This window comes from Strix uralensis, chromosome 2 (assembly GCF_047716275.1).
Source record: "Strix uralensis isolate ZFMK-TIS-50842 chromosome 2, bStrUra1, whole genome shotgun sequence".
In the NCBI taxonomy this organism is placed as follows: Eukaryota; Metazoa; Chordata; class Aves; order Strigiformes; family Strigidae; genus Strix; species Strix uralensis.
The window spans coordinates 108,536,360-108,558,763 of NC_133973.1; the positions used below are offsets into that span (position 1 = coordinate 108,536,360).

The 22,404-nt window shown below is 37.5% G+C and overlaps 1 protein-coding gene across 1 annotated transcript; it reads left to right on the top strand.

The window, feature by feature from the left end:
- Positions 1 to 102: 102 nt before the first annotated feature.
- Positions 103 to 20,839, top strand: VPS36 (vacuolar protein sorting 36 homolog). The gene is made up of 14 exons (XM_074859760.1): positions 103 to 284; positions 1,519 to 1,587; positions 5,442 to 5,512; positions 6,817 to 6,931; positions 8,386 to 8,475; positions 9,798 to 9,884; positions 13,148 to 13,180; positions 13,291 to 13,368; positions 13,785 to 13,919; positions 14,815 to 14,880; positions 15,429 to 15,493; positions 15,947 to 16,031; positions 18,510 to 18,586; positions 18,670 to 20,839. The coding sequence occupies exons 1-14, from the start codon at positions 189 to 191 to the stop codon at positions 18,761 to 18,763; spliced, it is 1,161 nt and encodes a 386-aa protein (XP_074715861.1). The 5' UTR covers positions 103 to 188; the 3' UTR covers positions 18,764 to 20,839.
- The last annotated feature ends 1,565 nt before the right edge of the window (positions 20,840 to 22,404 follow it).

A 22,404-nucleotide genomic window follows, 5' to 3' on the forward strand; every position in this document is an offset into this window, starting at 1 on the left:
CGGGGTGAAGAGCGGGGCGGAGCCTCCTGCTGCGGCGGGAAGATGGCGGCCGCTCCTTGGGCCGCCGCTAGGGGGCGCGGGGCGGCTGGGGATGGGGCCTGGTCTGCCGGCGGCCGCGGGCGGGGAGCGGCGGCTGCGGCCTGGTCTGCAGGCGGCAGCGGGGCAGGGGAAGGGACTGTGCGCCTGCCATGGACAGGTTCGCGTGGACCAGCGGGCTGCTAGAGCTGGGGGAGACGCTGGTGGTCCAGCAGCGCGGCGTGCGCCTCTGCGACGGCGAGGAGAAGGTGACGGGAGCGGCCCCGAGTGGGGCCTGGGCGGCGCGGCGGGGCCCGGGGGGCCGGGGCCGGGGTGGGGGAGGGGGGAAAGGGCACGGCCGTGGGCCCGAGCCAAGGGGGGCGGCAGGGGACGTGGCTATGGGCGGTATCGGGCGAGAGGAAGGCTGTGGAGGGGCCTGGTCTGCAGGCGGAGCATCGGTCAGAGGTGCGGGAGGACGAGTGCGTTTTGCTCCGGGGTCTGGGAGGGTCTGGCTCTGTGAGAAGGTTGTCAGGGAGGAGATCCGGGCTTTGTGGGACCGAGAAAGGCTTTGGACGGTGTGTGCCGCATGGAGGGAGGGTTGGCAGCCCCACAGGGCGTGTGTAGCTGGTGTCACTGTCATGAAACTTGATGTCCACTGCTTGGGCTGTCACTTCTTCTGTCGGGGGCTAAGCGCTCCCCCGCGTCGCTCCGCACAGCAGGCCGTGCTCTGGCTTGGGTGCCATGTACAGGCCGTGCCATACAATTCACACTTGAGCCATCCTGGTAGCTGTAAAATGCTCTTTAGCTCTGGGCGTGAAGGGTGCTCTCTTGCCCCCTGCTCTCATCTGAGCCTACTCAGTTATTGGTGTGCAACACGACTGGGGTAACTCTTGATCTCTCCTCATTTCTCCTCACCAGAGTAGGTGCGTGCCCTCCTAAAAAGCTGCAAAAACATGCCCCCAGTTTTACAAGTAGGGACCAATTTGCTAACACAGATTTTTCCAAATACTGATGGCTGTCTGATAAAGAACTTTTCAATGATAGAATGGATAGAAGCAGTACTTCTGTATGATAGGCCACAAGATTTCAGACTGTGCGTAGCATCTGCTTATTAGGTTGCTTTGCTTTTTTGCATAACTTTTACTTTCTTGTCAGCAAATAGTGTTCTAAAGTGAATACCCCTGTTTAAAACATGGTATTTAGGAATGCCTGTATATCTTGCACAGCATTTGGAGGGAGGATCCTTCAGGATTTCCTGGGGGAAAGTTTATACAGTTGAAAAAGGAAGTTTGTGTATATCCATCTAATCTTTTTATACTAATTTTCTCCATTGTTTCCTAAACTTCATTTATTGTGTTTTCTGAAAAAAGAGAGCGTTCTCAAAATATTGGCTTGTTGAATTTGATTGCTGTGTTGTGGTAATGTGTAATGTTTCCAAGACCAGTATTTATGCAATTTACTGCTTAAATTTGTTATTGATCTGTTTTATTTTTTCCTGTTTAGGTGAAATTTGATAGTGGAGTATTACTGCTTAGTACCCACAGACTAATCTGGAGGGATCAGAAGAATCATGTAAGTCCCACTTTTGTCTTTTTTATGTCATTCCGTTATAAATTCCATAATAAAAAACAGGTAGCTTGCAGTGTAAAGGCTGCACACAGATTTTCCTTTCCTTTGTGTGTGTGTGTTTCGTCTTACAAGTTTAGTCCATTTTTTCACTCACAATGGAAAGTTATATACAAGGAATGTTCTCTCACCCAATTCTGCTTTAATAAATGATCATACAAAGATGAGGAGGGATGGGAATGAATCATATAAATTTTCCTTTTCTATGGCACAGAAATGGAGGAGAAAAGAGTCTGGTATCGTGCACTAAAAACAGTTGGTTTTGAGGCAAGTTGAATGTGAGGCTGAGGGGAGACCTCATCGCCCTCTACAACTACCTGAAAGGAGCTTGCAGAGAGCTGGGGATGAGTCTCTTTAACCAAGTAACAAGCGATAGGACAAGAGGTAATGGCCTCGAGTTGTGCCAGGGAAGGTTTAGACTGGATATTAGGAAGCATTTCTTTACAGAACGGGTTGTTAGGCATTGGAATGGGCTGCCCAGGGAGGTGGTGGAGTCCCCATCCCTGGAGGTGTTTAAGAGTTGGGTTGACATAGCGCTGAGGGATCTGGTGTAGTTGGGAACTGTCAATGTTAGGTTAATGGTTGGACTGGATGATCTTCAAGGTCTTTTCCAACCTAGACGATTCTGTGATTCTGTGTCAGGCAAATCATAATGTGAAGTCCTCTCCCATGCTCCTTGTCTAGTGAGACCTTTTCTTCCTCACTGTGTTTTCAAGTCCCAAGTTTCCCTGTCATCTGCTCACAGCATATAATCCCAGACCATGATTTGATAATAGGATGTGTTTGGTGGCAGTATTATTTTGTACAGGTTTTACCTTCCCAACTGCATGTTCTTGTGCTGAACCACCCCTTCAATAAGCCAAAATATTTGTACTGCTGTGGAGAGTTAATTCAGGGGTTAAGTGGCAGTGTCAGAACTACAGTGTGATATTGCTGCTGAAAGCTTTGTATCATCAAACCACACCCTGAGATTGCAGGCTAGAAATGGGAGAGAAAGACTACAAACACATACAAAGCCCTAAGCACAGACTGTGACAAGGTGCACCACTTTGCAGCTGCAATTGAAGGAAAAGTCCTCCTCAGAACAAAGTTGGATTATGCTCATTTTTGGACACAATCTTTTAGAAATTTAGCCCTGGAAGCCAAAGTTTAGAGCATGTTCAAATGACAACTTTTCAAAGGCCTATTATATTCCACTGGACTAGCTTTGCGTAAGTATAGGTGAAGCACCTCTTGTAACCAAAGGCCATTCCCTACCAAATACCATGTTCTTGCTCCAAAACAGGGAGCTACCAAAAGGTAAGGTCACCAAGGATGTTCTTAATTTGGCAAAACAATATGGGGTTTTTTTAGGGATTGTTTGCAGGAACAGCAGAACTATTTTTAGTACAAATTTTTCAAAATGTTTTGAGAGCTGGTCCCCAGGGTGGGGTTACTGTTAAACAAGTCAGGGGCTGATTGTCTAAACCATGAGCTATTCTTAGAAATTAACTTTGGTTTTGGCACAGTCAGCATAAGATAATTTAGCTCTGCCAAAATATCTGTGTTAATGACTTCTTATTTCTTCATCAGCACCTCTTCTTGAGAGGTGGGTATGTACTGCAACATGCACTGCTTCTAATCTTCTCACTGGGACTTTTTGCTTGCTTGAAGTAACATTAAGCATCATGGTTTATCAAGGCTTGTGTCCATATCTGTGTTCTGTCCTTCCCAACAAAAGGATGACATTTGTCTCTTTCCCGTGACTTCTCCCCCTGCTCCTAGGCCATGCTTTCTTGTACTCTTCCAAGATCATTGAATTTGTTAAATCAGCAGAGAAGAACCTTGGAGAATAAGAAAAATAGTTTTACTTTAACACATTAATTTAACTCAGCAAAGATTCTGACAAGCTTCAGGCTTGATTAACAGAAGGGACAGAAACATGTGGCCAGGAGATTGGCAAAAATTACCCAGTTCTGATCAGGGGGATATAAATATAAGTAACTTTGTTATGTGGTAAATAAAGCTGATTCTTTTTCAAGCTCTTAGGACTGAAACATGGGGAGTACGGTGCCTTTTTATTTCCATGGTGAGTTGTTGGCTAAGCTCAACTGTGACATAAGATCAGCCTTAGAAACTTTGGTAAGATTACCTAGAACAAACTTGTAAAGAGAGTCCCCTTTTATTGTGTCAGCAAACTTTAGTAATAAATGGGGCACTTGTCATTAGGTTAACGTAGCAAACCTTTTTACGAAAACAGACATCTGTGTTTTACAACTGCTACTGTTACATACATCTGCAGTTGAACAGTATAGAAAATAGTCATTTCCAAAGGAAAAAAAAAGTAATTCTTTTAAGTGTGTTACATAGCTAGATTTGTAGAACATCTTAAATCATAAAATGATGCATAATGTGAGCATGAGACGTTAGAAAAAAATACCCAAATAAACTTACAGCATTTTTAACACACCTTTCCTTTTGCATCCTTTCCTCTTGCTTCTCTCACAAGGGGTGATTCTAAGTCTTTGTGGTTACAATAAGTTTGTAACTTTCTGGCTGTGAGCTAAATGAATCGATCATTTGGGCAGTGTACATACCATATATATTTGGACTCTTTTGTCATTTTCAAAAACTTTTTTTAACAGAAGTATCGCTTTGTCTGTATTTAAAGTGTCTAGAGCTATGTGGGCATTTTACAAACAGTAACTGTTCTATGTAATGGCTGTAGAATCTGGAGCCCTAGAAGAATCTCAATAGCTTGTATTAAGTGTTTTTAGAACAGGAAGTACAATCCATGTTTTTTCCCAATGAGAGATTTACTGATTAGTCAGAGTTCCTGCACGTATACTTTTCTAATCTCCAATTTGATGAGTATTTAATTATTCCATGCAAAGATGAACAATTCTGGTAGAAGGGATTGAGAAAGCCCCCTAACAGTGTTCATTGTACCCTGGTGTTAGGGGTGCCCTCATGGCAGATGGAAGGGAGAGGTTCAAAGAGGGAGTGTAACCTGTGTTTCTTGTATTCTGGGTGACTGTGTCAGTCACAGGGGTATTGTGCGGAAGACAGTGTTCAACAAAGGATATTCACCAAAACAAGACCGGGCAACTAATTAGATGCTTTGAATTGCTCCCTTGAGCAATTTCTGTCTAAAATGCATGTAGAAAGAGTTTAGCCTGGGTAGGTTAGTTTCCCACAGATGGATGCAGTCTTGTTTCTTGCTCTGCTTTGTTTTGTCTAAAGCACAGTCCAATAAATTTGTGTTGAGATGCATCAGATGCTGGATTAAGTCCTTGGGTGTGGGATACATGGAGAAATTCCTGTTTTACTCAGAGGATAGTCTAGTTTTTAAGATGTTCAAACACTCAAGACTGGTGGTTTTGGATATTGTTTTAGCTTTCAAAGTATCATCAATGCAAAAATGTTAAAAACCTATGAGCATTGTTCATCTACAGGGATAAGCTGTAGTAGTGTGGAAATTTTAGTGTTTAAATTTTGAACTTAGATACTAAAGATTTGTTAAATTCCCGAGTCCTTCTATGAACCTAGCTTGAAGTGTCTGAAGTTGAACAACTGACACTTAAGTTTGGGTTTTTTGTTAATCTAGAAATTAGTTTCAACTTTGTATTAAGTTTTCTACTCTTATTTTTCTTTAATAGATTGTTTCTATTGTTACCATCATATTTTGTATGGAGTGCCTCAGGGAGCACCTGTAGAAATCCATATTGTTTATGAAATGGAGAAAGAGAACACTTGGTTTTAGAGAATGGATAGTCAGGATATGGCTTTAGTTTCACTTGTGTTTGCATTGATTATTCCAGGAATGCTGCATTGCTATACCTCTGTCTCAGATTGTCTTTATTGAAGAGCAAGCAGCTGGGATAGGAAAAAGGTAAGGTGATAGTCATTGTCTTTTTCAGATGGATAGTTTGCCCATGCATGTTATGTGAGGTACCCAAGATTATATATTAATTTATGGTAGGTTCCATTTGCAGTCCAGGTTTCCAGATTGACAGCTACAAGGACCTGCTTTCCTCACTTGAGGTCAAATGTGTAAGAGAGTCATGACAAAGCAGTGTTTGATGTGATTTGTTAAATAACTGTCTTGTAATCACTAAACAAGGATGTGTTTAGTTTGCCATTTTCATTTGATTAGTCATAATTTACAACAGTGATTTTGCTGGATCTGAATTTCAAAGCTAATTTTAGTCTTTTGTGCTACAGAACTGGTTGGGGATAGGAACTCTGCCAGATCCTGTATTATACAACTTTTCATGACCATGTGATTGATTTTGAACATGGAAATGCTAGCGACGGTTAGGAGCTCAAGTGTTTCCACTCACTTGAATAACTAATTCAGTATGGTATAAGTATAAAGAAGTTTCACAAGAAAAAGCGAAAACAATATTAACTGGAGAAATACACAGGTAGTTGACATCTGCTTGCAGCCTACAGTCAGATGGGTAAGGTAATATGCTGGGAGTATCCAGAAGAAATCAGGTAATTCACTATTGCTGGAGAAGTCCACTAAATAAAGATCCATGGAAAAAGTATCAGTAAAAGGAAAGGGGAATGGTGAACTTGCAGTCATGCTGTGATAGCAGTCTGTTATGTTTCTAAAATACTGCTATCTCAAGGTTTGGTTTGGTGGTAGGTGTCATTTTAGACTGTTATTTCCATGCATGGTACCTTTGAATGTTGGTTTTGGACAAATACACATACAGTGTTTGCAAGTGACATATGCAAGTGGGATAGATTAAACATCATATTGAGACCTTTTGTTTTCCTGTGACAAAGACAGTGTATTTTGGCAGTAGTTATTGAAAGTCAAAAGCCAAATCAAATGACTACTTGACTATTATTTTTTATCTTAACTAAAAGATTTTTCAGAAATTATTGCTTGAAATATTAAAATTTATTATATTTATTTCTTAGGAAATCATGGTGGGTACATTTTAAAATTGTGAGATGTTGCTGTTTTAGAGTTTATAGTAATTTTTATGCAAGATCTAATATAATAGTGAGTGAAAATACCTAAATATTGATGCACAAATGTAAAACATTATTTAATGTACTTTAGCTCTTACGTGAGATAAAGTTAATAGAGATTTTGATAAAATGGTTAACTTTGTAGAAATAATTTTTTTTAGATATTACAGAAAGCTGTCTCTTCCCTTTCCTTTAACTTTTTCTTAGTGCCAAAATAGTAGCTCATCTTCATCCTGCTTCTTCAAACAAAGAGCCTGGTCCATTCCAAAGCAGCAAATATTCCTACATCAAACTTTCTTTCAAAGAACATGGGCAGATTGAGGTAAGTTTTGTACCATGCAAGCTCAGCACATCAGATCTTTGGACATGTTTTTCTCCTCTTGCTGCATTAGGGATAATTTTCCATGATCTTTTCATGTTTACTTTTGAGGTGGAGCTTTTTCAATACATCCTTTTTGAAGACAAACACTATGAGCTTTCAGGGTTCTATTCTTTGGTTAAATAATGCAGAGAGAGTTCCAAAAATGTCAAGAGGCATTACTAGGCTTTGTCCTTATTTTAGTACTTTAATATATTTTTATACTTCCTTTTTTTAATCTTTTAAATTGAACACAGGATTTTCCAAAATGACGTATCTGAAATCTGTTAAATGTTTAACAGAGTAGAAGACATTTCTTTGTAGCTAACCCTCTACTGAACAGGAATCAAGCAACTTATTCCTAGTCATCTCTCTAATGTTATTGCTGAACACATTTTGTTGCTTCAGAGTTTTGTTTCATTTTATGTTTTATAAATCTTTATGTTTTTTACCTACACCAAATCTCAAAGTCTTTGAGCATTCTGAAAAAACGTATTTTTACAAGAAGGCCTATGCTAAAAAACAAAGAAATTGCACTCTGTAAAGAAATTTCACAGTATAAGATTCTCACTTGAAGAGACTGAGAACTTTAACTTTGAGCAGTGAAAAAAGCTGTACCTGTTCACTGCAGAAAATCAGATTTTCAACTTGAATTAGTTATAAAAGACTTATAAATGCATGTGCTTGATCAGACTCACTTTCATTTCTTTGTGAGCAGTTTTCAGCTTAGAATGAGTGTAGATTTATGCCTAGTTATTGCAGTTGTTTTGCCTAATCATAACCTTATTTATTTTAATGTTCATGTCTGAAAATCAAACTTACTATGCTTATTCGTTACTGAGCATATCAATTACACTACAGATATTTTCTTTATTACTTCACAATGCTTTCTTGTGAACTCTGAACAGCCATAAGAATGGAGTAGATTTTCTTTCTGGATTTTACTCAGTGGGATACACTTACTGTTAACTAATTAACTATTGCCACCTTCTGGTATTGACAAAAACAAATAAGTGCAATTGATCTGCGTGGTTGTCTTTATATTGTTAATTATCAGATCAACAGTAATTGGATTGTTCAAGTTTCCTTCCTTTTAAAAGCATGCTTTTGAGCAAACCTCAACTTTTTAACTTTAGCATGTTTGGGAACATTTTGAATATCTGAAAAAAATGTTTTACGATAGAAGTACTCATGCAAATTTACCTAGTAACTACATAGCTCCTCTTCTAATGTATATATTTCTGAAGACTGGTTATTAAGAATTTCCAGGTGATGAATGTTGTACTGTGGATGTGTAGGTGTTACCATGCTTTGTCTTACAGTGAAGTTTATTTCATCTGCCACCAAGATGCTAAAAATACCGAGAGGTACTCTGCACAGTTTATAAAATGTCTGTTGTCACTCTTTAACGTTTGCAGTTCTATAGACGATTATCAGAAGAAATCACACAAAGGAGATGGGAGAACATGCCTACTGGTCAGACCGTTCCAGTTAACAAGGATCCACAGGTATGTGCAGAGCTTCTGAGCAGAATCTGTATGTAATGTCTTGTTTCCACCTCTTGCTGCCCCCATATACTGCATCTGGCATGCCTCTCTAACCAACACTATGGGCACATGGGGGAACTCAGCTTTACTTTACCTGTTTCTTCACAAGCATAAATGAGTTTCTCCTCTGCAGTTTTCAGCCGATACAGAGCACTGTGGCCTCTCTTCGTTGACTGTGTTTAGACTTGAATAGTTGATAATGAGCTCCGTTTTATTTATGTAGTCAGACACAGACACGCAATTATGCAAATATTATATATATATTTGCATATAATTTTATTCAACATGAGAGATCTAATGAACCTGAAAGACTTTTGGTCTTAATTGTGATTTCGGTTTCATTTTTTGTGTCTGGAAGTCAAATATATAATATGTAATTTTTATATAACTCTTTGGAACCTATATATGTTTGATTTAAATGTATATTCTAAATGGAGGTTGTTGTGGAGTTGTTACAGAGAATCTCTTTGTCATATGTCAGATTGCTGCCTTTATCTGTGTGCATACTTCTAGGTTATAAACTCTGATAAACATATAGATATTTCTGTATACAAATATGTTGAATATATGAATATATGGAACATACAGTATTATATGAATGAAATAGGATGATTTGAAGATTGTTAAACATCAAATCACAGGTGTCCTCCTTTGTAAATGTAGTATCTATAAACATTGTTGCATTTGGACTGATGGGGAAGCCTGTACCCTGCCTCAAGAGTCACTTAATGAAAATGCCTTACCTCCTTATTCTTAAGTCATAGGAAATAATTAACACCAGTGCTAAGCTTCGCAATCAGAGATTTGAGGGCTCTCCATCACCTCCATTCTCATACTTCTCAGCAGGGTAAATTAGACTGCACTTAGCATTGTGTTTCTGTGGCTATATTTATTCAGGCTAGATTTCTTGAGGTAATCATGTTTAGATAAACTCACACATTTCCAGAGCTCTAGTATAGATGTTCACATGGACTTGGAAGGCTTTAATTAAGATGAGCTGGAATGCTCAGACTGGATCGGGCTATTAAGCATCTTCATATTAATAGGTTCAGTATAATTATTATCTGTCTACTACAACAAATTCACACATGCTTTACACTTATTGTTTATTTTTTTATACTGGTTTAAAAAATACTTTCAAAAAATGTATGAAATATTGTATGCATGGTATCAGCTCTTTGGGGGAACGTTTCCTGTCTTCTAATGTAAGGTTTTTCACAGTGTGGCGGATGAGAAAACTTAGCATTTCCTATTTTGATTCCTTTCATTATTTTCTTTTGCAGGCAGGAAGAATAAGGGCTGTAGGAATTGTAGGGATCGAAAGGAAGTTAGAGGAAAAAAGAAAAGAGACTGACAAAAACATTTCCGAGGTAAATACTACTAAAGTTTCAATGTCAACCACCTGTCTGAGCCATTTCTGTTCATTCACACTTTCTTTTAGGGGCAGCTGAGACTATTGGTTTTGTTGAGAAGTCTGAACTGATTAAGAGTGTGTAATTTACAGTTATTTACTTTGTTTAACTGGCTTTTCAATATATGTAAAGGTACTTCCTCTAAACAGTTCCTTTCAAGATGACTGTTCTTTGAAACTAATGGTGTGTATTTACAAAATCAGTTTTGGTAGAATTAGAAATCTGAGTTCAGCAGCTTTTCATCAGGGGAAACAGAACACAAAGGCATCAGCAGAAAGAAACTGTCACAAGTTGGGGTTTTTTTCCCTTTTTTTTACAGCTAATTTTGGTTTGAATTGAAAATTTAATATATAGTAAAAAGAATACGCTGATCTAACATAACTCTGGTGAAGTTAGGTTTTCATCTTATAAATACTCATTTTTTAAATGTTAGATTTAGGCTTATAATTACAGTAAAATGTTCTGCAGTCCAGGTATTGGCAAGATGTTAGAAGTGTCTTTGCAAAATACCTGGGCTAGAGACCATCCTTTTCCCCAGAAAGGCACAATAGTTGAATTCCAGATATCCATACTGATGGACAACAGAGGAAGTTGATTTCTGCATTATGTACCTGGGAGCAATAGCCTCAAAAATAGTCTGGTTCTCTCTTGGTAGTAGAGATTAACACAGAAGTACTGATGAACTACATGCAACAGATTTGTTCTTGTGGGAAAGCTTTATGCAATTCAGTGTGCCACAATAAAAAAAGACATTCACTGCTCTGATACATAAGAAAATTATAGTACCTTTGCAAGCTGCACGCTGTTTCAGATACCAGTAGCATTAAACTTTTTACTTTCTGTTTATGAGGAACATAATGAATGAAGTTCTGCTTGTAGTTCAAAAGGTATTGTGATTACATACATGTGTCCATAGTTCAAAAGGTATTGTCTGGTTATTTTTTCCTTCAGTAGCTTTGTCAGAGAGTAAAAGAAAGCCATTTATACATGTTGTATGAACGGAGGAAAACCATGACTTGTAAAAGCCTGCTTTCCTCCAGCTTTAAATGTTATAAATGACTTAATTTAAAAAAATAGTGCTCTGGCTTCCAGGAAAAGGCTTCCTGCATCTGCTGTTCACTGCTGATAAGAATACAGTTCTTTAGCCTTTTGTTTATCTGAGGAAGTTCCTGTTAGGTGTGTGCACATTCCCCTTTGTTTCCAGGCCTGCCCTCGGTGAGTCAGGCAGAGGAGGAGTTAGACACAGCATGCTGTTTATTTAGCTAAATCAAGGATTCTTTTGACGAATGATGTTTTCATGCAGGTTATAGAGATTAGAAATAAGCTGGGAGAAACCTTGTTAGAAAACGTTTTGTTGATACCATATACAAGTACAGTAGAAGGACTTTGATTTACACTAGAGATTGGGAAATCTATTGTAAATTACTGATTTGGCAGATTAGGAAGGAGAAAGAAATATTCCAAAGAGAAGCTTTTGTTCTGATAGTGGTATATTATTGTTATACAGTGGTATATTTTCTTTTCTTCCCTTGGACCTAGCTTTGTCCCACTTAATTTTGGATACCTAATTTAGGTACCAAGTGTTACGAGGCTAGACTTCTCCAGTTAGTGGAGAAACACTGTCACCGTTAGGAAGGATTCAGATGAAAAGCAAACCTTGTCCTTTCCTGGAGGCATCTCTTTCTCTTCTTTGCATGTTGAATCTCAGACCAATAAGCTTCTAAGTAAGGTGCCTAAATGTAGATGGGAGCAATTGGGTCTTCCTGTGCAAATTCTGCTAAAATGTGTCTTTCTAGTAGGGGGTTAGTCAGAATAAGCTAGGAATCACATAGAAGCAATGGCCAGAAGCTGTAGGCAAGATGTATCTCTCATCATTTGACATGCTAACTGAACAGCCTTCTTTACTTGTGGCTGGAGGGATTGGGTGCTGCCGTCAGGCAAGCTTTAGCTGAAAAGGTTCAGGAATTTTTCTCACATCTGTTCAAAAAAAGGCTGTCTGAAAAGGCTGACTGCCTGGACATGTCATGTGTTGGAGAGAAGTGGATGAGAAGGCTGAATGTGTGTTGCTGAGGATGGGAGAAAGAAGAGTTGCTTTTTAATATAGTTGCAAACTTCTTTTTTTTAATTATTTTTTTTAGTGCTGGTTGGTTATCATTACTAAAACTTTTGAATTTCAGTATACCTTCAGCTTTTTTAAAAGTATGTTTTATTTAAACCTAAAAATGCCCTTTGTGGGTTGTTGTAGAATTGTATTTGAGAACGTAGCAGTTCACTAAGTTTAATAGACTTGATATAATTGTGATATAATTGTGGTCCTATGGTGGATGTACAGTTTATTATATATTTTTTTGTGGAAACAAAATAAAAGGTTTCTTAGACTAGAAAAAAATTGTTTTTTATGAATAATTTTTTCCCTTGCACTAGCAAGTATTTTGGTTTTTAGGTCCAACAGCTAGAGTTTTCAGAGAGTGGGTTTTTTTAGCTTTTATTTTAATTTATTTAAATCTGATAATTTGCCTTTTGGACCTTATTCATCTTTTATCTTGGTTTTTTTGTTTATCATGGTAGCGCCACTGTTCCTATGTATGAAATACTTAAATGAAGGTTTTGTCTCTTCCGTTAAATGGGGGTTTTTGTCTCTTCAGTTACGCATACATGTGAAAGCATGTACCCTCTTTCTTGTCATTTACAATGCCTGTTTCTTACTAACTTAGTAACATCTACTGGTTAAAGTAAAATTATCTTGTTAGGAGGAGTACTTTTGTAGCTTTACAGCTGGCTTGCTGCTGTCCAGAAAGAATAGATCTTGAGTGAGGGTTAAATGTTGGAAGAAAACCTACCATCACCACCAAGAAACCTTCCCCGATCTTTTAGGAGACCGTAATAAACTTGGACAGTTTAATCTTTTCTGGGCCTCAGTATCTCGTTGTTCCTTCCTATCATATGGACTTCATAAATCGTATTGAACTAGTGTTCACATTCTAGAAAAGTGTGTGATTGTTTTCTTCATTCTCTGTTGTTTATGGATTGTATAATTTTAAGGCCTGATATAAACCAGATATATCAACCAAGTATATATAGTATCTCACATTGTAGCATACTAGTCTAAAGGGATAGCAGCTTTTACAAAGCTTGGATAGGTGAACAAAAGCCAGCTCACTGTATCCATGAAGCCAAATGCTCTAATTATACTGATCTGCAATGTTTGCTTTTGTTTTCAGGCTTTTGAGGATCTTAGCAAACTGATGGAGAAGGTATGGCATGTGTCACTTATCCAAGTAGACTTACACTTGTTTTCTTAGTTTTAAGCATGTTTTTTTCTGTTGAGCTGAAAGTTGACTTATCTGTGTGTCTTTCTTGATAGGCTAAGGAAATGGTGGAGTTATCCAAGTCAATAGCTAATAAGATTAAAGAAAAACAAGGTGACATCACTGAGGATGAGGTAAATGAATTTTGTTTTTTAATTCAACAGAAATGTTCCTATGAAAAGCAAAAACCTATCTGTTTAATACATGTAATGTTAATAAAGAACACTTCATGGTTGGGTTTTTTTGTGTTTTAATTCTACGTAGATTAAAAGTGACTTACTTATTTAGTGTTAGCTTTTCTTTTGACCCTGTCTTAAAAGCAAAGATTTTACTGCCTTTGTGTAAATTTTTGTATTTTTGACCTTGTGCATGTCAAAATTAAATTGTATGAAGTCTTGCCTTCTCTTCACTAGTTAATTTACTTTATTGGTAGCAAACTGAATGGATTTATTCACCAAAACTGTCCTACAGTAATTAAATAAAAGACTTTTAAAAACCGGAATCATTCACTAGCTGATGTACTTTTAAATTTATTTATTTATTTGTTTAGACTATTAGGTTCAAGTCCTATCTCCTAAGTATGGGAATAGCTAATCCAGTTACTAGGGAAACCTACGGATCTGGTACACATTACCACATGCAACTGGCAAAGCAACTCGCTGGAATACTGCAGACACCATTAGAGGTAAAGTACCTAATTTTGCACCAGCATTTTCTGTGTGTTGCTGAATTTTGATGTAAATGTGTTTTGACTGTAGTACTGTGCCTCTTTTTAAAGTCTCAGATTTAGCAGCACAGCCTCATATTCAGTGTTAAATATAAGTAAGAATTTTACATTGGAGTAATGACATCTCGACTTCTACTTTGTGAAATATCAGTGATATTTAGAAAATCATACTAGCAGTCTTTCTTCTATTTGAACAGCCCTGTATGCATCCTTTGCTGCAGAATATTATTTTTTAAAGAAAAAGTAAAACAGCACTGACTTTGAAAATATAAGTAGTCAGTCTTTAAACTGCTTAAAAATTATATATTTGGTAAATATAGCACAGAGTTATTACATAGATACCTGCCTTAGTTGTATCTCATATTTAAATTTATCTGAAGCTATTAAAGAATTCAGGATTCTCACCAAAAAGTTAGATTTCATGTTTTAACTTACGTATGCTTTCTAGTAGACACATAGCCTTATATTACAATATTTTTGTGAAAGCTGTGTGCTACCTACTATGATCAGAATGGAAAATGGAGTGTGTCTGAAAAGTAAAAATGGTAAATTGATTGCTAAATTTAGTATATTCAAATTTCTTGTTCCTGTGGTTTATTCTCTGTTTTAAAATCAAAGTAATTAGAGTCTTTGGATGTAGTATCAGTGTTCTGCATTTTAAAATGGTTAGAGAAAGATATAATACAACTTACCTCTCATGATAGAAATATGTGGTATTGCCTGGGTAGTTTTTTTACTTAAAGCTCATCATTTAGCTCCTCTGTTTTACTTGTTTAATTGGTCAGGTGCAAATTGAGATACTGTGTTTACTAGATTAATGCTATTTCTCTTACCAGTCTTGTGCTTAACACAGGAGCGAGGAGGGATCATGTCACTCACAGAAGTGTACTGTCTGGTAAATCGCGCCCGAGGATTAGAGGTGAGAAATTGGTTTTATTAAATATTTTATCAAATGTACTTCATTGATAAGGTAGTGAAAGAAAAAGGGTAAAAATGTTCCCTACCAATTGCTCACCCTACCTGTCTAACTGCATGAAGTGATCAGCCCTTTATGAAAGTTAGGGCTTTTACCTTTTTCTTTTCTCCTTCTTCATGTAATGTTTATGTATCTTGTGTGAGTTGTCATAATGTATGCTGCTTTTTATAATGCCATATAAAAGGGAAAATCCATCCTTATCTGGAAAGCAAACTGAAAGGATAGAGAATACCAAAGAATGGTGAATGTGTTTTTTAAAAAATACATAAATTCTTTCTGTAAACAGGGCAAAAAGTATTATTATAGAATGCATAGTAAGGGAACAGAAAACATAGAAGCCAATAAAATAGACGGCACAATAGAAAGGAAGCAAATTAACACTATTGTGTAGGCTGGTGTATTTTATAGCTGTAGTTACTAAAACTGTTTTGGTGTTATGCTGTATACTTGAAATACAAGCTGTGAATAAATATGTTTTACTATTTTAATAGTTGCTGTCACCAGAAGATTTAGTAAATGCTTGTAAGATGCTGGAGTCGCTGAAATTACCACTCAGGTAAGACCTTTACAGATGTATTTATAAAACATGGCACTCGCAAGTCAGACCGTGGTGCTTGGATGACTTAATATTTTACCTGCAGTAGATGTTTTTGGTTTTTTAAACGAAGTCATCCTTTGCTTAAAGGGTGTTGCTGTATGCACCAACATCCACTCTACATTAAAATATGAATTTTTAACCATGGTTCACTTCGCTAGGAAGACAATATTATTTTCACTTCCAATATAGTTTTTTCAGACTGGGAAAAGTGTTTAACTAAGCACAGACATATGCCCTGCTCTTTTCAGTCTCTTCAGATTTTGAAGATGCTTTTAATGTTAAGTTCATCTCACAGAGCATTTTTTTTTTTTCCTTTTGTAATGTGGTTATAGGTGTGGATGCATTAGAAATGTGACCATAGGTGATGTGCACAGGGTTTTTAGTTACTTTGACTCTTTCTTTTGATTTTAGGCTTCGGATATTTGACAGTGGTGTGATGGTGATTGAACTCCAGTCTCATAATGAAGAGGAAATGGTAGCTTCTGCTTTAGAGACAGTAAGTGTACTTCATTTCCTTCAGTGTTCTGACTGTGCTGTGGAAATTTAAACACATTAGGTATAAAAACTTGAGGTACAGGATTTCCTTTTGAAGTTTTGAAATACAAAATATTCCACTTCCAAATGTTCTAACAGTAATACTTAAATAGCACTTTTCATCTTCAAAGTGCTGTGCAGGCAATAATCGTAGTCATTGCTTTCTCCTTAAGGCATAAATCACTTTTCCATCTCTTTTCAAACTTCATTAACCTTCAACCTTCTTCCAAACCTTTTGCGCTGTAGGATGAAATTCATGGCATGTATGAAGCACTTAATTTAACAGAAGTGGACTTCAGACACTGTACACAATGTGCTTGAAGGCAGTGAAAGTAGCTTTTAAATGTTGATATAGATGGTTGTTTGGTTTGGGTTTATTTCATAAAATAGCCCATTGTATGTGTAACATCTTGTACAGAGATTGCTGCCGTGAAGAGTGCTCAGTTGGAAAGCAGTGTGTATAGAATTAAGCTAGCTTCATCAGGAAAAAAAAAAGTATAAATTGCTCAGTGTGATAAACCTTCGTGGTCTTGCTACCTCTGGACTCTTTAAACTCCTGTTATCCCATCATTTGTTGAATTTTCCTGTCTTTTTCAGTGGGATGTAATTTTTTGGTTTTCATAAAGCTGATTCAGGGTATCCAAAGTTAAACATCAGAGTCAAACAGGACATTGACTTGGACAGTCAAGAAAAAGTAGAGCTACCCCAGACACCTCACTTACATGAGTTAGAGATCCATGGGTTAGACCCTTCAGTGCATTTTACATGGTTGTTACCACATAGCTTTCTTTCATCCAAAAGATTTTTAGATAGGAGAAATGTATATAGCTGTCTAAAAGATTCCATCCTAAATTGTCAGAACTAAAATACTTAAATCTTTCAATACATGTTAATCTTTTCAGTTTATTTTCTTATATTTACAGAAAAATACGTAGTCCATTTTACCTTTTTTTTCTGATTATTTTTGGTTTCTAATTAATTTGTTGCCTTCAGTAAGAGTGCTTATCTCTTTGAAAGGAAAGGAAAAACCTTTTCTTGATAACAAATGAGGTCAACTGCAAAAAGCAACAGATGGTGGATTTATTACCGAAATGCCTTTTTTCTTTTATTTTTGTAATATGAGACTTTGACTCCATAGAAAAATGTAAGGGAGAGGCTTTGAATGAGGAAGGCTAGCCCATAAGGGAAAGGGAAGATGAGATCAGACTTGCAGCCAAAAGCACCCTGTACTTAATGTATAATGTACAGTAACATAAAACTTCTGAGAAGAAGTGAAAGGAAGTCACAGGGTTTCAGACAGGGGAGAGATGTGGTTTTGAACGGCTGGTGAAGATGGGAAATGACATGGAAGTCAAAGGAACCCAAAGTCACCCTTGATGAGAGGAGTGGTTTGGGAAAGAAAGATAATTAATCACCCGTATGCATATTAGATTGTATAGCTGACTTCCATTACTCAGATTTGATCACTTAGCTTCGAGTTAGGACTAATTTAATCTGAGTTTCTGTAAAAAGACTGCAGCTGAGAATGATGCAGAATAGACCCCTCCCCACCCAGTTATGTGGGAACCAGGAAATGGCAACTACATCTGGATTTACAAATTTGCTTGAATCTGAAGTGATGGAGAAATGGAAGAATTATTAATGCTTAGGGTGATAAAACATATTTATCTGGGAAATTCAATACAGTAATAAGTCTAGACTTCATATCTGATATTTTAAGCATCTACATGTCCAACCTGTGTGAGGAGGTTTCATTTTAGCATGTATTAAATAGCGTGGTTGAGACAATGGGGCCAAAGTTTTGAGTCCCAAGACTGAACCTATCTTTTATGTTAATTGAAAGGTGATGGTGGCTTTTATTGATCCCTCTACTATGCTGTAATATAGGGTGGAATACTAAGGTTTGGGAATTTTTCTATAGGCAGTGGGGATATTTTAAGTCCTAGTAAACTCAAATTCTCCACTTCCATCTAAGATGACTTAATTTCTAAATTGATGACCTGCCCTGAACAGGTCTTTTATTTCCTCAATTAGGCTTCACTGTTTACAGAATCACTTAGTATCATTGGGCTGTGTAAATACTGATTGTGACAGCATACTGCTGTCTGAGCTATTCTAATTTTTCGACCCATTTTGTCCCACAGCATCTTTTAAAAAAATCCAAAGGAAAAGGTACCATGTGATTTTTTTACAGATTTAACTCTTTGCTACGTTCCTTTTTTATACTTGGCAATTTTCCCAGGACACAGAAGAGGTATTTTTAAGGGGAAATACTCATAATTATTTGTACCTTTTAAAATACAAACAAACTAGTTGTCTTCACAGGGTATTTGCTACCAATTTATTATTTCACAAGGCTAGACCTGATTCCATAGCTGAGAGTACTTTATTGTTCTTTTAATGCCATAGTTTGTTTATTTGTGTATTTGGTTTTTGACAGGTATCTGAAAAGGGTTCTCTCACAGCTGACGAGTTTGCTAAGCTGGTGGGGATGTCTGTTCTCTTAGCCAAAGAAAGGTAAGTAATAATTGCTGTGTTTAATACCTTTGTTATCGTGTTGTCCTCAAGTAATAGAGCATGTCTTCTTTTGCTTTCTCTAGGTTGCTTCTTGCTGAAAAGATGGGCCATCTTTGCAGAGATGATTCAGTGGAAGGCTTGAGATTCTACCCAAATTTGTTTATGACACAAAGCTAATGTAGTTCGTGTACAATTTGTTATGTAACAGTTGAACAAGAGAGCAGAGGGCAAAACCCTTCCAACAACTGACTTTAAAATTTTTATTCTGTTAGTCAACTGCAAGAGTGATGAACATTGCAATGCTTTACAGTTCTCAGGTATTTCAAGTGCTGACTCCTCTTATGTGGAACTGAAAGGAAATAGGAATTACTAAGTCAGAAGCATGTTAATTGTCTCATGCTGGCTGGCTCATGTTTCAAGTTTTATTTGATGTGCTCTGTAGTTTCTCATTTCAAGAGAAATCAGATGAAGATTACACACAAGTGAAAGTGGAGAGAATATCCCTGTAGTCTGCCATGAGGGTTGGCACCCAGAAGACAGGTTACTGCATACTCCAATTTCAGTTTGTTTATGTCTAGAGCAACAAAGCAGACAGATGTATCCGTAGTGATAAGAAAAATGACTTTGGTGTGTACTGAGGTATAAGGAACAAACCAGTGTAGAATAACCCCTTCTCCCTGAAGCGATGAACGGTTTTCTAAGAGAGGATCGTGGGGTTCTTGTACTTTGAGACAGAATGAACCTGCTGCAGGAGAGATTAACATATGTTATGTGAATCTAGAAAAAACACTGTTTATTTTGTCATGTCTTATGCAAATATCTCAGATAGAAGCATTGTTAGCACCGACTTCCTCCCTTCTCTTTCCTTGCCATCTTCCTTCCTGTCTCATTACGTTGCACTTTGGGTGCCCTTTCTCTGTCCTCGCTTTACATAGCAGAGTGGAGTAGTCTCCTGTCACTCCACCAGACTCTGTGCTTTAATAAGCTTGGTTTTTGTCATGTACTTCTAATGAAAGATCGTTTGTTTCATCAGCCTATTATCTGTTCTGGAGAGATGGTTCATTTGCTTATATCTCATATGCAAAAATTAATATGCTTTCAATATTGAAGGGAGGAAGAAGACTATCACCCTTGTGTTTAATAGTCATGAGGTATCATATTGTTTGGTATTCCTCACCCTATGTTCACACTGAATGCAATTTGATAGTCTCAGTTTTCATAACTCCAGTGGAGTTGTTACATTACTTGAAGATCTGTTGTCATAGTAATAATGGTAAGTGGATGTTTATGATCCACGTCACTTAAATTTTTGGCATTTTGAAGTGATCAGTTTTAATAAATAGAACTCCTTCAAGGTATGGGCAACGATAACATATAAGTAACTGCATTGTGATTGTAATGGCCAGATCGACATTACAAAAAAGGAGAAGGTGGCTTTTAAGAGCCTGAATATGTTTTCAGAACTATTTCAGTGTTACCATAGCTTAGACAAGAGCCTGTCAATAAGGAGTTCAGTGCAGAGATCCCTACAGTGGTGATGGTTTTGGTTCATAGGATGCTCACTTAGATCCAGGGAGTTGTGTCCTCTTATCCTTGTCATGAGCAAACTTTTATGCAGTGCTTTCTTTAGGGCAGCTTTCCTCTGTTTCACGAAGGTGCTAAAACTAATGTATTTGACACAGCTGAAGGAACTGGTTCCACACTATTCTTACTGTGTTAACCATCTAGTATCATCTCTTCGGGAGCCTTACAGCTTGCTGCTTTTCTTCAACCTCCTCACAACCCACAGAAGAGATCTGTGTGAGGTATGCCAAGCATCACACATCTAAGGAGGGACTGAAAAGTGAGAAATTCAGAAGCAAAAAGCTGTTTTGTGACAACCGTTTCTTTTGCCCGATACCCAAACCTGTCAAGGGAGACCAGTGGTTTAAGGGCCTGAACCTCTCCCCACAAGGGGGCATGTCTTCTGCAGAAAGAAGAAAACCAGAAAGGAAATGCCAAGTGGAAACTCCCAGCCTCTGTTGCTCCAACCCTGGGTATTTCATTATCTTAATTAAGCAATAACAGTACAGCCTATTTAGAATGATGGCACCTTCTCAAGCTTTTCTTTCCCAAGATTTTCCCTTGACTTTTTTTTTTTTAATCTACAGGGAAGAAATCTGTAGGGTAAATTGTATAGCTGGTTTAGAATTTAAACATACACATGAGAAGATGACTACTAGAAATTAATAAAAATGGAAAGATTTTCTTAAATAGACTGTTCTGTTGTCTTTTTTCTTCCTAAATGTTTTGGGCAGCTTTAAAATCTTTACACATCAAAATCTTGTGGTTCAGTGGGGCAGGTTTTTAAAGCACTTCATATTTTAGCTGTGTCATTTTGTACCTAAAAGGGTATAAGATAGTTTTGATTTAACATTAAAAGGTAGAATTAAATTTAATTAGAATGCCCTGGTTCTGTTGCTGACCCTGTAGCCTGTGACCCATCCCAGCCAGAATCACAAAACTATGCATGTCTACGCAAGCACCAGTTTCATGAGGGAACAGTCTGAGTCCGAGCCACGCATACATCCTGTGCTAGCGTTGGAAAGGCATTTGACACCTTTGAACGTGAAGCTGAAAAACAGAACTCATATGTCGGATTCAATTCTGAGAGCCAGCTGTTGGGCAAACAAATGGAGTGACATGTTTACGAGTGTGTGGTATCATGGTAGTACCTCACACTGTCCTAAACCATCATTGCCCAGTCCCTTGGTACTACCAGCAAAAGAATCTATTGTCTGTATTGAAGCAGGATTATAGGAGAGAGGAAAATAGAGGAGTTGCCATTCTCATCTAGTTTAATACAGAAGGTACCTATATGAACCTTTCATGTGTTGATTATTCCTAGAATATTTGTATCATGCTACATGAACATTATCTCATTTTGCCAGGGCTGCCCAATTATACAGTCCTTTGAACAGAGGTTTGTAACAGAGGTTTGTTCAAAAAGGGCTTGGTTTTTTATGGAGCAGTCTTAAATGATGATTATGTTTTTCATTTGAAAAAACGGGCCTTTTTATACCTCTGACAGGAAAAGAATGCTGCTCAGGGATCTGTATGTCTTTTCCATTTCTCATTTGCCTTTGTTTTCAGGAAAATTATATTCAGCCTATGGAAACATGGATCTAATCTGAACTGTATTTCTGAAGTGCAAACATTATTTTTCTCTGAAAGATAAATATGTATGTATGTGTATTTGGAAGTCTTCAGAAGTGTATCTTTAATAATCGCTGCTGGCTGCATATTGATCAGCTAAACTCTAATGCTCACTTCTTCTAACAGGACTTTTAGTTTGTCCAAAGGGCCTGACTCTGCTTTTTGGAAGTATTGTCACTGAATTCATGACGACAGTAGTGGAAGACAGCGGGAGCCTGTTGCTGACAGTAGAACTTCTTGCTTCCTCAAGTGTGGGAACTGGACAGTTCTCTCAAAATACACACTGTAAAGGCAGTGAATGGCTGATTCAAAATTATTTGTAGTTTTGATATGAAATCACTGTTTTCTTTGGGAGGAACCCCCTCCAATGTTTTTTTTTCTGAGCTAGATTCACAAATCTGACAATTGCGTTGTTTATCCTATTCCAGCAGTTCCCATTTCATCCTAATTCTCAGTGCTTCAGGCATTCATGTGAAATGCAAGACATTCTAATTCCAGTCATCTTCTGTTGGGAAGACTTCAACTATCATTTTGTTTTCCCAAGAATGAGCTGCAAGTACTCATGCTATGAGTATATTCTGGGCATCTCTGTTAGCAACATTCATCTTTATTTTAAGGAAATA

Excerpts from the sequence above, each read along its gene's own strand:
- VPS36 (XM_074859760.1), top strand. The coding sequence starts at position 189 with ATGGACAGGTTCGCGTGGACCAGCGGGCTGCTAGAGCTGGGGGAGACG. Across the intron at positions 1,588-5,441 it reads GGAGGGATCAGAAGAATCAT|GAATGCTGCATTGCTATACC; the intron begins GTAAGTCCCACT and ends TGATTATTCCAG. Across the intron at positions 16,032-18,509 it reads TAGCTTCTGCTTTAGAGACA|GTATCTGAAAAGGGTTCTCT; the intron begins GTAAGTGTACTT and ends GGTTTTTGACAG.